Genomic DNA, 15,917 nt, shown 5'->3' with positions numbered 1-15,917 from the left:
GAGAAAAGGGATGCATTGGATTTAGCACTGACCACAAATTAGAGGCTTTGTAAACATAATTGTATTGATCATGCTTGTGCTAAGGGACAAATCATGACAGAGCACATAACATACCTAGAGCTATAAGAGGGTTTAATGAAGAAAAAAGGAGTAAGTTATAGGATCAGAGGCTCGCACTAATCTCTCCAAGATTCATTTCAGTGGGAACAAAAGTCCAAGCCACTTCATATAAAAGCAAACGCAAAGCAGACAAACAAGCTGGAACTCAGTGGTTATCTTTTTGGGATGTAGAGAAATTCTACTATTCCTACATATTTAATATTGATACAATACTTGAGCTAATGTTTCCCATAAATAAACTTGAGCGATGTTTCTCTCCCACATCAATTGAGCTGTACAAAATAGAGGGACATAGTAACAATGTCCCCTAGATATAAAGTATTCCAGCCTCGGTGAAGGAAAACAAACCACCACAGCATTTTAATGCAAATGTATTAGTCACTGTAACCTTGTTTATGATGGTACAATAGAAATCACAATCAAGGTAATGACAGGTGAAATGAATTCCAGCACATTCCTGTCTCCGTTATTGGTGGTTCAAATAAACAAAAATTGTGAAGAACTTAAAGGAGTCTGCTTGTGTTCAAGCTCTGGGCAAATTTTTGGTGGGAATTAATAAACATTCTGAACATGTAGGAGGCAGAATCGATTTACTTTCAGACATATTCATTTGTGCGTCCTCATTGTGTTGTTGTACTTTAATGGAAAAAGCACTCATGCAAACAGAAGGTGAAAATGCTCACTGTGCCCCAGCCACACCAAAAAATACAAGTGCTTGTTTTGCAACATCTTTGGTCAGTTTATGTCTCTTGTTTGATATTGGCAAGTCAAGAACCAGAATAATACTAGATTAACCTGTGTTTGCAGTATCACTGGCTGTGCATACAGAATAACATTAAAGTTCTAAATATATTTTGACATCACGTAACTTGAGGTTGTACCGATCACAAGTTTAGAACAATTAAAACATCAAGATAGTTGATTGATTGAGTCCTTTCTATTATATAAGAAATATACTATTATATATAGTATAAGACTAAAGTAGTGATGATATAAACTTTTTCATGTGGACACATGAGAAACAAGATATACAAAATAATCCATTTAGCATTACATTTTGCCTTGCCTTTTGATGTTTTAGACACATTCAGTATGCCTCATTTCACCTGTCTGGACCCACTTTGTTCACATCTCATTGGTTGACTCATAAACAGCCAATGCATGTGTTAAAGCTTGCAAAAGAAGCATTGCCGATGTGTGTTAATGTCCGAGTGTGGTTTTGTTCAGTTCTGCCTCTGACCAAGCTAAGAACTCAACTGGGGTATCAGATCTTCAAGCAATTTCCTGTGTACTCTTTTTCCCCTACCACTTTCCCTGTTTTCTTCCATTTTCTTCACAAGTGTAAAATAGATGAATAAACCTGCAGAAAGGCACATTTGGAGTTGAAACATTTCCAACTGGCACAGATGAGTCTTGGCATCCATTTTTGGGAGTATTGTATCTAATCCTGTATTACCAAAGCTTGGCATCGCATTGCAAAAAGAGTAATAGTCTGAAAACTATCAGTTCATTTTCTAAAACCCTTCAAAGTTCACTGCATTGTTTCTTAATTTCTTAAAGAAGCTACACCAGCTAATGTTATAGCTGGTGGGCCAGTAAAGAATTGCTTACAAAGATGAATGAAATAGTTAAAAGATGAACCAATTACACATTTTTTTGCCGGACATTCCTACCGATGCCCTTAATGTCCACATATGATATAACTATACTTGTCACTTGTGCCATATAGCTAATACATTTTCATTAATGTTTTTAGTATCTGCTTCACATATTTGCATGTCAAAGCACTGCCATGGCACTGATTCCAAAATTGTGATAGTGAGTCAAATATGAGCCACCCAGCTCTCTTTCACGCTAACTTCTAAAGCACGGGAAATAAACACCTGTTCCAGCGACAGGGGAACACAGAGGTCATGGCTGCAGTCATTTGCGTAATATTGTACTGATGAACAACGAATATTAAGCTTGTTTTCTTTTGAAAACAATGATTTCTGTATAATGAAAACTGTCCTGCAGTAATGATCGGCAAACAATTATAATTCATTTTGGAAATTGGCTTTTTTTGCTATCTTAAGTCACTTTAAACTAACTTTTTAATTATTACAGGATAACATCATGTCCTATATGAATATTTAAGGGATATTAAAGCGGACTTGTCATTTGGTTGCAGCAGCAATAGCTTGTAATAACTAATGTCATCTGCTGATGTCAAATGTGAACAGTGACATAAGGCAATCTCGGGCAGAGATTAGACTCATCCTTGCCTCCCTGATGTGAATGCAGATGAGGGCAGCCCGTTTAGGTTGAAGAAAAATGACAACAATTGAACAGATTCAGTCTTTCTTAGATGACACTGAAAGCCTGTCATATACCTCTGCTACTGCAAATATTCTACTGCTGATGTTGGGAGATTAATTTAACTTTCAAGAACCTGTCAGTCTAGAGTAATTGTTTATTAAATCATGTAGATTTGCTGTATTATTAAAATCATCAGGTGCAGAATACCAGACAAAATCTGACTTCTAAATAGGAAGCTTATTAAGGTTATGATTTCCAAATTATGGCAAAACAAACCTCCATACTCTTGAATTTTTTCATATGCTGCAGTTGCAACAGTGATTTGGTACTTTCACAAATTGCTTTAATCTGTTTAATCTTTTATAGTTTTTCAGGAGCACCATTAGCCTGCTTCTTGGGTTCAACCTTCTTGTTCTCTTCTGTGAAGCTTAAAGGTTGGCGAGAGGACGTTAACCCCAAAGCCAGGGCTCCTCCCTATGGTATAGTACACTGCCTGGATTGTGGCTCTGCCTATAACCAAAGTCAGGGAACAAATGTCTACAGTGTTAACACCATGAATTACATGGATATTTTAATATGATGACTTCAGCCTTGACATACAAGAACTCCTTAACATTTCTAGACAATTCCCTGAAATCTTCCTGAGTTGGTTGTTCAAACAAACACCCTGCAGCAGGAGACTTTCCCCTAGTGGACAGGACGGAGGGGGTCTTAAGAGGTAGGACATTAAATAAAAAGAATGATGCGGAAATGGCGGAGAAAGCAACTGCGTCACACTACAATGAAAGTTTTTGCCTTCATTTAAATGCTTCGTTTAATTGGACAGTATTGGACTTATCATCAGATAAGTGGAAGAGGAAACATACTTGCAAGCAGAGAAGAGTCTGAGTCACAACGTGCACAACAAACACATCGGTCGCTCCTTAACACTTCCTGTTACATTCTCACACTGGCTCACCCGACCTCATGCGGAAATCTTTCTTGGGGGCTAGCAGGAAAAAATCTGAGTAAAGTTGAGGTAAAAATCTGCCTTTTGTGTTCAGACATGAAACTTACCCCCAAATTTCAGGTGGGAATTTTGTGTAAAGCACTTGATGAAACATTACTTAGAATATTTCAGTAATTGCAGTACCAGTAAACACTGCATCATTGCCTTTAGTATCTAAAAATTTTAAGAACGCATAACTGTCCCTTGATGTAATGATGTTATGACGGTTTCCTTTTTTTTTCTTCACTAAAAGCCTCCTCCTTGAATGGTACCACACATTTATTATTAGATCTACTGTAATATACTTTTGATTGAAAGTGTCTGTTTTTCACCACTCAAGGACACAAACTGTTCTCACCCTTTGTATCTTTTCATGACCCACTAAGTAATGGAGACCACACTACAGTATAACAGGCAAGGTTGAAAAACATTAGCAGGAGTGATCTTTGCAGAGAAACTTAAAGGTCTTGTAATTTAAAAAGACTGAGGACTGACACAATTTCAGCTTAAAAACATGTCCTACAGCACAGGTGACAAAGGGTCCTCTACTTGTAACAAGGACACATGCTGATCCCTCTGAGAGCACACTTCAAAGTGCAGATGAAACGCACTGCTACATCTTCACCAATGAAGATGAGCGCCTCCAAACTGTTGCTTAAAGGCGGTTAGACTCTCACCATTAATGATGACAGGTTTAATGTGCATATATAAGCTGACAGCATCACTAACAAGGCGTGTCTGACAAAATATGTCCACTTGCCAACAGATATTTTTCAACACGTTTTTTTTTCAGGATCTCTTTTAAATGAAGTACTTAGTTTTGACATTATCCCTCAAACAAAATTACTCTCAACAACCATAGTGTGCAAACACATCAGGAACTTGCAACATTAAATGAGACAAATATCTTTAACTTAGTAAACAGTTTAAATCCATTAAACCACTAAAAGTAGAAACCAGGAGGTATTTCATTTTTTCTCATTTTTTAAAGTTATATTACACAATCATATATTTATCTATTAGCATATCATATATTATATATATACATATATATATATATATACACACACACATACATCTATTTGTGGTCAATTTGAGCATGTATTTACTTAATGTTATTTACCTAACTTTTAAAATATATCCATGTTTTCTTTTTTCCCCATCTTCCTTCGTTTTAAAGTTTATACAGAATATGTCTGCCACGCTCTGCTTAGTTCTCAAAACTCTTAAAAAACTTTTAAAAGATAATGCAGTGGAGCTTCTTGTTCTCTTCCTGACCCTCTCCAATGTTGCTTCTATTTACCATGTTCTCATATAAGCTGATGTTGCAGAGCAGCTGGTAGAACAGCACAGCTACATAAATGTATTATTTTTTTCCACAAAAACTTACCGGCTTAATGATGCAAATTTAAAGACTATGTGTTCCCACCAGCTGGATTTTGAGGATAGCTTTGTTGCATAAAGTCATCCCACGTACCCATTTAACAAAACCAAATGAAATGACTACAGTGGGCTCATACAGTGGCAGCTGGAGAAGACTGTTGATTTGGTATTTTACAGTAAGAGTTGCTTTGTGAGGTGTCGTATGTGCTCTCTCACTGTGTATATCATTGCATGTGTGCATAAGGATCTGTTTAGCAGTGTCAGCTGCCATGTTCCTGACTGCAGGCACGCCTCTGTGTATTGTGTCTGTGTATGTACACATGGTAAAGAGATTCGTAAACAAATGCTTAGCATGTGCATCTGTCACCCCCTGACTGGTGTTGGACTTAAGCAGCCATGCCAATATTTGTCAGTTCAAATGTCCCGAAAACATTTAGTGAGCATAGCAGGACAAGAAGAAGGTGAGCATTTTAAAAATTATAATGGTTTAATTGATCACATGTAATAGTTAAGGGGCCATATGCAGGATGAAGCTACAGATAATAATCACCCATGAGGCATCTTGGTGGCATACAAGGTCTAGTGCTCTAAATAAGAGGCTACTTACTTATTTTCAAGCACTTAGAGTAGAGGCAGAACAAAAAGGTAAGTGTAAAATGGTGAGGATTGGAGCTACTTAAGTTTTCGGGGAAAAATACAGTTTTATCAGATGGCAGAAAAACAGATGGATGGATGAGTAGGTGAGTGGATGGATGGATAGAACCTGTGCACACCAAAACAGAGAAACATTATATACAGAGATAAAACTCAGATTTAAAATCACCAGACTGTAACATAACTGCAAAATTGTTCTTATGATATTGGATGTGAATTGGATGTGTGTGCTCAAATGATATATTCTTTTCATATCCTCAAACAAATTCAGCTGTTATTAATGATGTTAGATACAGCAGTGTTTGACAGATCAACATGTCCTCTGTGGGAAATATCTACTTGCCGATAATCATAATCTGACCTTTTTTTTCTCAAGGAATCCCACATTGTATTACCAGAGCGTTGGGACAAAGACATATTTCACAGGGTTTCCCCACAGCTAATCATTATAGTTATTATTAACAGAATCTGCATCACCATCTGCTAAACTGTGATAATTTACTCTGCCAGGCTCAGAGTGTTATCAACAAAAGGACCTGCTCTACAAACAATGAAGTTATGCTTTTAAATTGATTGTGTTTACAAGACTATGCACTCTTTTTCATACCAGTCAGCCACCATACACACCACTGCTGACATTCAGTATCTATGATAACACAACCGTATTAAGGATATAATTTTTGGCTCTGGCATCAACAGGCTTAGAGAGGGAGAAAACAAGCTTCAAAATGATGAAGACCTCTGCCTAGAAACATAAATGTGCAGATCCACAAGTCACATCGTCTCAACTGTAGCCATGTTTCCTCCTCTTGGAACCTGCTGTCATCTGGATGATAAGATGAAAGGCAACTCACATGTTAAAAGACTGAGCTTCAGCAAAATGTGATGGTGAATACTGATTTAACACACTCCGGAAGAAATGGACAAAACTTAAGAATGCAGCGCTACATCCACAGTATCAGATTATGATAATCAACTTCTTGTTCAGTAGCTGAAGCCCATCATCGACTGAGGTTCCATTTACATACAGTGTTAGTCACAGGTGTACATGCAGTCTGTCAGAGCCATGACAAGAAGATACATATAATAAAGGTAATTTTAGTTACAGGGACAGAGCCACTATAAAAAATGTAATCTGCTGGTAGGACTGGTATAATCCCCAGTGAGTTCAATTTACTATTTCGGTGGATTACCGTTGATATGGTAGTAAAATGTTTAAATTAAATTTAAGTTAACCCTGCTATGATCTTCAAATAGGATAAACCTTTGTTGATAACTGGGGATTCAAAATTACAGAATGGATGGAAAGCAGCATTTGTGAGATTTTGGCAGCAGATTTGAACTCTGAGTCACTCTAGACATCAGAGGGGTATTTTTTTACATGTTTCAGCCTTCTGAGGAGTAAAGTCACTGTCGGAGCTAATCAAGCATAAGAATCCAGAGGTTACAGAATATACTCATCTGAAATAGACCATAACGGATAAGAACTGTAGGGGAACCTGAGAGCTAACTTTGTATTTTTTGTGTTTTAAGAAGTACAAGAGGCTATTTTCTTGTACTTCAAAATATATATTTTTTTTTACTGAAAAAATCTGAAGAAAAGACATGACATTGGTAACATATGCCATTCCAAAATCATCTAAATGGACTAAATTTGTGAAAGGCTTTTGAAATACAAATTGTCATCCTGTCATTGCCCATCCATCTGTACAATGCAAAACATTTTGAATGCTTTGTTTCCCAACTGCATCATAACCAAGACTTAATGGAATTCTCCCTTCATTTATTCAAGGTCAAAGCTCATCACTCCCACAGTCCTTTGCATCGTAAATCTGTCTCTCAACACGTCTGAGGAGGAATGGAATAATTGAAATAAATATCAGCACACTGCCAGTGAATAGTGATTTTGTGTTTGGAAAAGAAAACAACATAAGTAGATTTAAAAAAAAAGAAAGAAAAAAACCTTTCTATATTAGAAACATGACTATATTATGTGTTTGCTGCTGAAGATTTCTAATAAACAATCGCTGAGACTGAAGAAGGTTATGACCTCACTTACTCTATTGGCGAGCAAGCCTGAAGGTTTGCAGTTAGTAGTGTAAGATTATTATCAGGTACAGCACCAAACAGTAAGATAGATGGATAAGGTACTTTGGCATTAATCCAAGTCCTGACAAACACATTCCTGCCCACTGAGAACATAATGCAGCCTGGTGTGGCGCTGCTTTAACCACTCCGTCTGAACAGCACTACAATGATGGATGAGTATCAACAACACTGTTCAGATCTAAAGCAAGTAATTACAGCCAGGTCAAAGTTCACAGTTTGATGAAAAACCAAAGAAAAATAAGTAGACCTGCAACAAAATAAACACATCAACAGTTTTCACCAGCTTGTTTGAAACAGCAAGCTTTTTCAATCAAGCAATACAACGGCAATTAGATTCCCATGCATGATTCCAATCTCAAGACACTAGAGTGCTGCTTGGAGGCAAACACGCAAACAGAGTCATCCTTAAGTCACAATATGTGTGACACAATCTAAAAAGAAATTCATTTGAAAAGCAGTATTTAAATTGTTTTTTTATTCCCTACAACAGCAGGGAAGAGTCTTGCTCAACTCTAAAGATTTTACAGGCAGTCACTTAGACGGTTCTTCTACAGGGATTTCTTTCAGAGATGATTAAAGATGCTATGTAGATAAGAAACTGTATTTATGAGAGTGGATAGACTCAATTGAGAGATAAATGTAACTCCACCAAACCAGCAGTTTAATAGACGGGAAATAGGACACTAATACAGCCAGAATAATAAAATATCTTAAATAAGAATGAAAAGTGAAACAGAAAGGACTGATATTGCAGTGCTGCCCATCCGTGGCTGCATCTTTATTATGTTTTCCTTCTTGGCCTTTACACAGTGCTCTGGTTTAAATAAAATAACAGACAAACCACAGTTAGCCAAGAAAAGCTTTGTCTACTGCTTTTTGGGTCTGTATTCCCCCTAATAAAATGAGCTGGTCGTAATGAAAAGCCCAATTAAACCAAAACTTGTATTCCTGCTGCAGAAAGTGTGGGGGAAGGAAATACATTTGGAGCCATTGTATGAGACATACATTTCATGACGCTACAGCTAAATAGAAATGAAATTACTTTCTACCATGAAATTTCTCAAGATCATGACTTTATGGTAAAACTAATTAATCTAATATTTTAAAAACATAACGCTGAAGCACCAGTTGGCCTAGCGGTAATATCACGCCCAACAGAGGCTGTAATCCTCAAAGCAGGTAGCCCAGGTTCGACTAAAACCCTCTGCACTTTGCCTGATATCATCCCACACTCTCCCACCCGGCCACATCTCCGTACTAATGCAGCTGCCAAGTGTCTGCTGTAAGTATTTAAAGCATGAAACTACTCTGGGAGTTCAAGTTCATGTTATGTCTATTTCAAATATCCTTTCAATCATTCCATTAAAAAGGGTGCATTTTTCATCAGCAATGACTTTCAATGATTCATTGTTGACAGAACAAACCAAAAAGGACCAGTTTAGTGAACTTCATTCATACTGTGCGGTGAATGGAGAGATATGCTTGGTTGGATACAAGTGAAGGGTAGAATGAATCAAAGCAGCAGCAAATGTCTTCTAGGTGATAACTCCACTTTCTGAATGGTCTTGGTAAAAATCTTTAAAGACGTATCACTTGTTTAAACATTTGAAATACACTACTGATAAATACTTTGAAATAGACCATTTGAAGCAGCAGTGCTATAAAAATAAATGACTAAACAAAATGAGAAAAATAATGACAACAGGCGGCACAGTGACCCCAAAGTCATAACAGAGCAATTATCACTTTGATTCGAACAATGTTTCTAAAGCATCTATCAGATTTAGTAAGACAAATTCTTGTGTGTGCAGGCTTAAACCTTATTTTTAACCTTAGAACAGCATTTCATGCAAAACATTCCTTACATCATACTAAAATGATTTCCACCTTCTAAGAAGACTTCTTGAAAGTCTTTAGAGATCACTAAGCAAGTCGATGTTTGTCAAAAAAGGGAAATGTGTTTTGCATCATTTCACCTTAGGACCTTGTGATTGCTCTCAGAAAAGCACACGCATCAACTACAATCACCAATGCAACACCTGCAACAACAGCTTTTCAAACACTGACAGTAAATTAGGAATAAAAACAATAATATAAACACTATTGGCGTTCCAAATGCATTAAAACCAGGCATGAAGCACAAGCTAAATTAAAAAAAATAAAACTCTTGTGAACAGGATAGCCTGTCATCACTTGCAGGAGACAGATCTGCAAACATGCTGTGCTGACTTCCAGCATGTAGAGGTAAGAGAGCATGTGTGAAAGGTTTACTCACTGTGGAGAAGTTCACTGCGTAGCAATCCTGTCCTCGAAATGTGCACTGCAGAAGCATGTCGTTGATGTCATGACCCGTGCGGTTATAGAAATCAGTCATGTTGAACAGTTTGGGCTTGAAGTTCTGGAAGTTTGCCTTATCCTTTAGGGCAGCCAGCACTTCCGGCTCAGCCAAGTGCGGGTTGGCTATTTGGTAGTTATTATTGAGGAGGGCCAGCAGCTCCCCCACATGATAGAGGTCATTTCTGGTGATTTTGGAGAAGCGGAACTCATTGAGGTTACAGAAGGTAACGGATGGGAAAGTGAGGTTAGTCGCCGCCACCTCGTCCAGCTTGGTGACGTGAGGATACTCCAGGTAATATGATACTCGATCCATGCAGACCAGCATCAATAAGCTTAGTGAACCCAGGAAGGAAAGAGTCCAAAGAAACCGACGGAATGTCATGTGTCCATAGGCGAATATGTGACTCATGCCATGTAGGGTGGAAATGTTAGCAAAAGCTTGCAGGTTGGAGGGCCTGATGCTTTCAATGCTTTCCTCTGAGCTTCCTTTCATGGCTGTAGTGATGCTCAACACTGTCTCTCCAAGAACTTCAAGTTAAAGACTTTGCTTAGCAACAGCAATTGAAGAATCCAACCTGCTGGTTTGGCACACAGCTTCTTTATTCCCCTCAGAAGTGGTAATGTTCTCAATAAAAGCTACCTTAAAATGGTTGTCAGTCTCTGTAACAGTTTTCTTTTCATTGCAATGCACCTTCCCGTGGTCGTCAGCTGCTTCTTTAGTGTCAGATCCCCCCTTTCTTTTCACACTGCTGTTTTATTATCTCCAAAAAGCTGTCCCTCTCACTCCCTGCTCAGCTGTCCTTTGTAGCGGCACCAAACACAATGACAGCTCCAGAAACACCCACTTCTACCAAAACGCAATGCCCCCTGATTCCTGAGTGGTGTGAAAAGGGACAAGGATACGAGGGATAAGAAAAGAGAGAGGAACAGAGAAAATAGCAGACGTAAGGATAGAGATGAAAGCCGGGAGGAGAGGGGGGGGGGCTGTAATGAAAAGGGCTAGCGTTTTGGAGAGAAGTGCTAAGCCTCAGCAGTCAATGGGACCCTTCCTCCTCTAATCGTAGAGAATGCCTCTACATTGCTGTGATAATGGGATGCAATGGTTTTGTGAATGGAGATAATAAAGAGATAAATGGCTCACTGGTCCCTCGCTGCCACCTTCGTTTTTCTCTCGTGTTTCTTTGGCTCTTCTTTTTTCTTCTAGAAATAAAAATGAGGGGGGTCAGGGACCTCCGACCAGCCCACCACTGTGCTTGACAACGGGCGTTCACAGCTTCCACGGGTCCCACTTCCTTTCGTGCACAGATCCTCAGTTAATAGGGAAGACCACCTCTTGATGCTATATGGTCACCCCCACCAGCACAACCACTAAAGCCGCTTGGAGACCTCCAGCTTTAAGTCCGGTTAACATACAGATTTATATTCTGCCGTGTGGAGCCTTTCACTCTCTTTCGCTTCCTCTCTCTCTCCCACCACTCCCCCATTTCTTGCTCGTTCTCTCTCTCTCTCTCCCTCTCTCAGTCTCTCTCAGTCTCTCTCTCTCTCTCTCTCTCTCTCTCTCTCTCTCCCTCTTTAGTAGTCAGGATCCATCCCACTGCTGAATGGCTGCTTTGCCTGTGTGTCTGTGCTCACAGGGGAAGTCTTTCAATCTGGACACCACCTTCAATGTGTTATTATTATTCTCTAATCTGCTCAAACAGCCTCCGCCGAAAGCATGTTGAATTGCATAAGGGAATTCCACAGGTTGCATGTTTATTGCACTCATAAATGTAAAGAAGTTTCTAGTAATGTCTAAATGTTTTACCTTTTCATAACAATGCAAACATATAATGAATAAATAAAATGCCTCAAAAGCACCAGGTAAAATGTCATCGTTACATAAAATGACTAATCACAATGAATCATTATTGAAGTCTTTTTTATTCTCTTGTGAAAGTAACAATAAAAGATATCCTTTCCAGTTTCAGCCTTGACCAGTAATAGAATGGCTGATTTTATTGGGGTTAAAATGTAACCACACCATATTCAACAAACCTTTTCATTTCTCCTGGGTTCAAACAAGATTTCCACTTATTGGCCAACCGGGGATGTCTTATTAACATAACAATAAGTAACTGCCAAGGATATGGCCGTAGCCCTTGAGGATTAAATCAATACCCTGCCCTAGTAACCAAGCACAGAGACCATAGCAACCATTTGACGCAAAGCTATGGAGGTATGCAATCCAGATAAAACCACATGCACCGTTTCATTGGTACACTCCAGAGAAACGCAATGTCAACAGTACATTGTCACAGACGAAATGCAATTTAAGAACGGCTCACATAACGGAAATGCAACATGACGGCTGAACTGATAGACTCTTGTCGTTTTGTATCCACCTATCACAGGGAATGCAAAGACTGAGAACAGCTCTATCAGAACAACGTCTGGGGTACTGCAGTTTAAAAACTTCAACACATGAAATGAGTAGAAGATTACATTTAAAAAAAAAGGAGTGAGCAACTTTTAATAACTTGTACATCATGACATCTCTAGGATATCAAATATTTTTCCTTGCAATGCCGTTGACTTGGTTAAGGCGTTTGACTCAGAGCTAGCTTATCCACTCCGATATCTAGAAATATATTAAATTCAGTTGCTCTCTTTCGCATTCACAGTCAGGACTGATAATGATTAATGTGCTAAAAAACATTTAAGAGTGATGGATGATGCTGTGCCCACTTAACATATGAGACCTTCACTGAGTTTTAATGTCTTCATTCACAAACAGTGCCAAGTAAGTCAATGCTGCTGACAACTGCTGACAAACTACAAATCTTTCTCTGAGGAGTCACCTTTGAAGTACAGAAAGTAACCTACTTTGGCTGAATATTTTTAGTAATATATAGATAATACGCATCTAGAAGTATTAAAACACACAGAAATAAGTGAGCATGGAATACCAGAAAATGCATGCTGAAGAGGTGTGTGACCAAAAAGCATGTGCTAAAACACAGTTTACAAGCCAACAGCAACAGATTAGTCTGACATATAATCTCTCAGTTCTCAACCAGTTTGTGGGCGATGGCGGTTATATAATGGCTTCACTATTAACCTTAACTAATATCTCAATGATAGAGTCCTGTCAGAGCTAACCTCACACTTTATGATAGAAAAACCGGGAATAATGAAGTGAAATCCTATGATTGCAGAGATTACACTCCATGAATAGGGTTCAAAATGACTGGCTGTGATATAAAACCATTATTTGGGAATATTTTATGAAAAATACGACTGTTTTCAGAACTAGACAAAATAGTCAGTATTCCAGTTTGTGATTTTTGTCCTAATTTTACCATTAAGTTGAATTTCAAAATGAATGTCACATCATATTACTACATGTCCGTAGTTACTAACCACGTATTTTCCTGGGAGCTCCCGAGCTCTCATGTCTTGTAGGTTCCTCAGGATTGTTGGTGGGGGGCCTGCTGCTATGGACGGCCTGCTACCATAGGCCACCCCCCTCCCGTTCCCTTCTGTATCCTTCTTCCATCACCCATCCTTCTTCCTGCATCTTATCCCATCTACCCCTATCCCATTTTTCTTTAATAACATAATTATTTTACCTGTGTTTTTGTAAAGCGTCTCGAGATAACATTTGTTATGAATTGGCGCTATACAAATAATGATTGACTGATTCATGAAGATTGATGTACAAATTTAGTAATAAAACAGCAAATAGTTGCATTTTTTTTGTGTCCTATTTACATTTGGGTTATGTTGTCCTGCATAAAGATTAGCAAATTTAAACTCCTAATTCATACTGACAGGCATGTCTGTTGTTGCAGATTACAGGATGAAAGAGTTGGGACTTTTCAACAGTAATTGGCTTTCAAGTGGATGGTAGGATGCACAACATAATGCAGTGAATATTAATATGCTGGAGCATTACTGAGGAGCTACGAAGCAATGCACTCTGTATTTTGGGGTGCAGGCTTTGAGTTTAACTTTTAACTATCGTGATGCTCTAAAACACCTCTGCTCATAGATGAGTGACAAGCGTGTATCATCATAGCAGACACATATATGTTCATGTTGAATAGTCCAGATTTGTTTTTGAAACCGTCTTCATATTGTAAAGACACAGTTACATGTATTTGCTCAATGGCTAGTTTGGTAAATGAGACAACCAAATACAACACTTACTCTGATTTAGCCTTATAACCAAATAATTTGTTCTTCCCTATGTTAATGCTAGATGTTTTAGTTCAGAGTTTCATGTCTAGATTTGGTCAAATTAGTAGAAAATGAATCTGGGATAAACCATATTAAAATGCTTACCAAAATGATCGGATGTCATGAGAAGACAATGTATGGAACAACAACTAAAAGCATGGTTTCTGATCATTTAATAAACACAACAAATTTCTTACGATTTACATGGTTTAGGTTGGTCCATAATGCAGGGCAACAAACAATGTTAATGTAAAACTGTCAGATGTTTTATAGTTTGTAGGGATGATTAACGATTAACTAAATTCAAAATACAATACGATTCTCTCACGATTTATTTTACAAAATGAGACTGATGAAAAATTATGAGATGACTGAAAACCATTCCTTTAATTTTTTCATAAAAACACCAATGCACCTCGTAATCTCTTCGGCTCTTGCACGCGTTTGGGGGAGCGGGGCTGCAAACCCGCTTGTTAGTATGGTTTGACCTCCACAGCTGCCATGATAACGCCTGCTTGTTACGACCAACCGCCTCTGCTCTACAGCTGCTAAAGCTCACGACATTACTGCGATTCATTATTCAGAGTAACGATGTTTACCTTTGAATTGATTTTTAACTGCCTCACGATTAATCTTTACATCCCTACTAGTTTGTATCACAACAGAGGATTTTGTGCATACAACATGTCGTGACATAAATACATTATGTTTCATTATTTCTTGTTTTTTTGAGAAATAAAAGAAATAGCTGCAACTTGTTCAAAGTTTTAAGTCATGAGTCAATGTTGTACATCTGTGTGTCTGACGCATGTGTTGCAAAAGCTTTAAAAGTTAACCTGATTTGAAATGTAACTAGCTTAATTGAGGGATGACCATGCTCTTACTGTGTGTATCTAAATGATGTTTGGTATTATGTAATGTGTTATAAGTTCTATATTTCAGCACAAATTCCTATAACCGGCAAGAACACCCTAATATGATCTAAAACTAAAAGAAGCAATTACAGTAAGTCACTCTTTGTGACGCCCGAATTATGCAGATTTGGCAAAATACCTCAGCTGTTAGGAAGAGAACCCTGCAGTAAAGCAGTCAACATTTAAGAGGACATACATCAAGCAGCAGCAGAGATGCAACTCTGCACTGAACAGAGCAAGTCAGTGTGAGGAAGAAAAAAACACAACCTCAAAACTACAAATCCAAGCAAGGGTGATCCTTCACAACTCTCTCAACCTCTGTTTTTCTATTCAAATTGAACAACAGCTGGCATTGCAACTCCAAAAGTCAATAATTGGACGTGTTTTAGTTTAAATGTAAAAATGTAAACCCCAAGTCTTCTGTAGTCCTTAAAGAAGTGTGTGGCTCATGTTTAAACAGAAAAACCATTTTGTTCACAGCAGTAGGCAATCCAATCAAAAAAAAACTCCTGACCTTTTTTATCTGCACCACAGATCTATTTATTTCATTGCCAAGACAAACTAAATAAGCATTGTTTGTGCAAAAGGTTTTTAATGACTCATTCATCCCATCCAAAGATCAATAATAAGCCAAAGGTCAAAACATAAAGACAAAAAGGATAATAGGATCATTTAAACACCAACTTTTGGGGGCAAAACACACATCTGAAGCATCTATTCTTTAGAATTCAAAATCAATAGACACAGTTAGAGTTAACCAAAGGTGATGGCACTTGCTGTTGTACATTTGTGCTGGTTGCATTCACTTGTAATTAACCCTACCTGAGTTTATTGATTTGTGATTGATGCATGCATTTTGCCCAAAAAGTTGGTGTTTAAATATTATTCTACTTATT

At 38.0% G+C, this 15,917-nt stretch overlaps 1 protein-coding gene across 2 annotated transcripts in view; it reads right to left on the bottom strand.

The window, feature by feature from the left end:
* The window catches only part of asic1c (acid-sensing (proton-gated) ion channel 1c), an 89,846-nt gene extending 78,446 nt beyond the window's left edge, over positions 1-11,400 (bottom strand). The window contains exon 1 of one of the 2 annotated variants that reach the window (XM_065954176.1): positions 9,828-11,400. In XM_065954176.1, coding sequence (XP_065810248.1) covers positions 9,828-10,382 — 555 coding nt within the window. In that variant the 5' untranslated portion in view covers positions 10,383-11,400. The remainder of the gene's footprint in view (positions 1-9,827) is intronic. The other variant, XM_065954175.1, reaches the window with a different exon arrangement.
* Between the last annotated feature and the right edge of the window lie 4,517 nt (positions 11,401-15,917).

Source organism: Labrus bergylta, chromosome 4 (assembly GCF_963930695.1).
Source record: "Labrus bergylta chromosome 4, fLabBer1.1, whole genome shotgun sequence".
Classification (NCBI taxonomy): Eukaryota; Metazoa; Chordata; class Actinopteri; order Labriformes; family Labridae; genus Labrus; species Labrus bergylta.
Note: the sequence above shows the minus strand (reverse complement) of the source record. Positions and strands in the feature narration are given on the sequence as shown.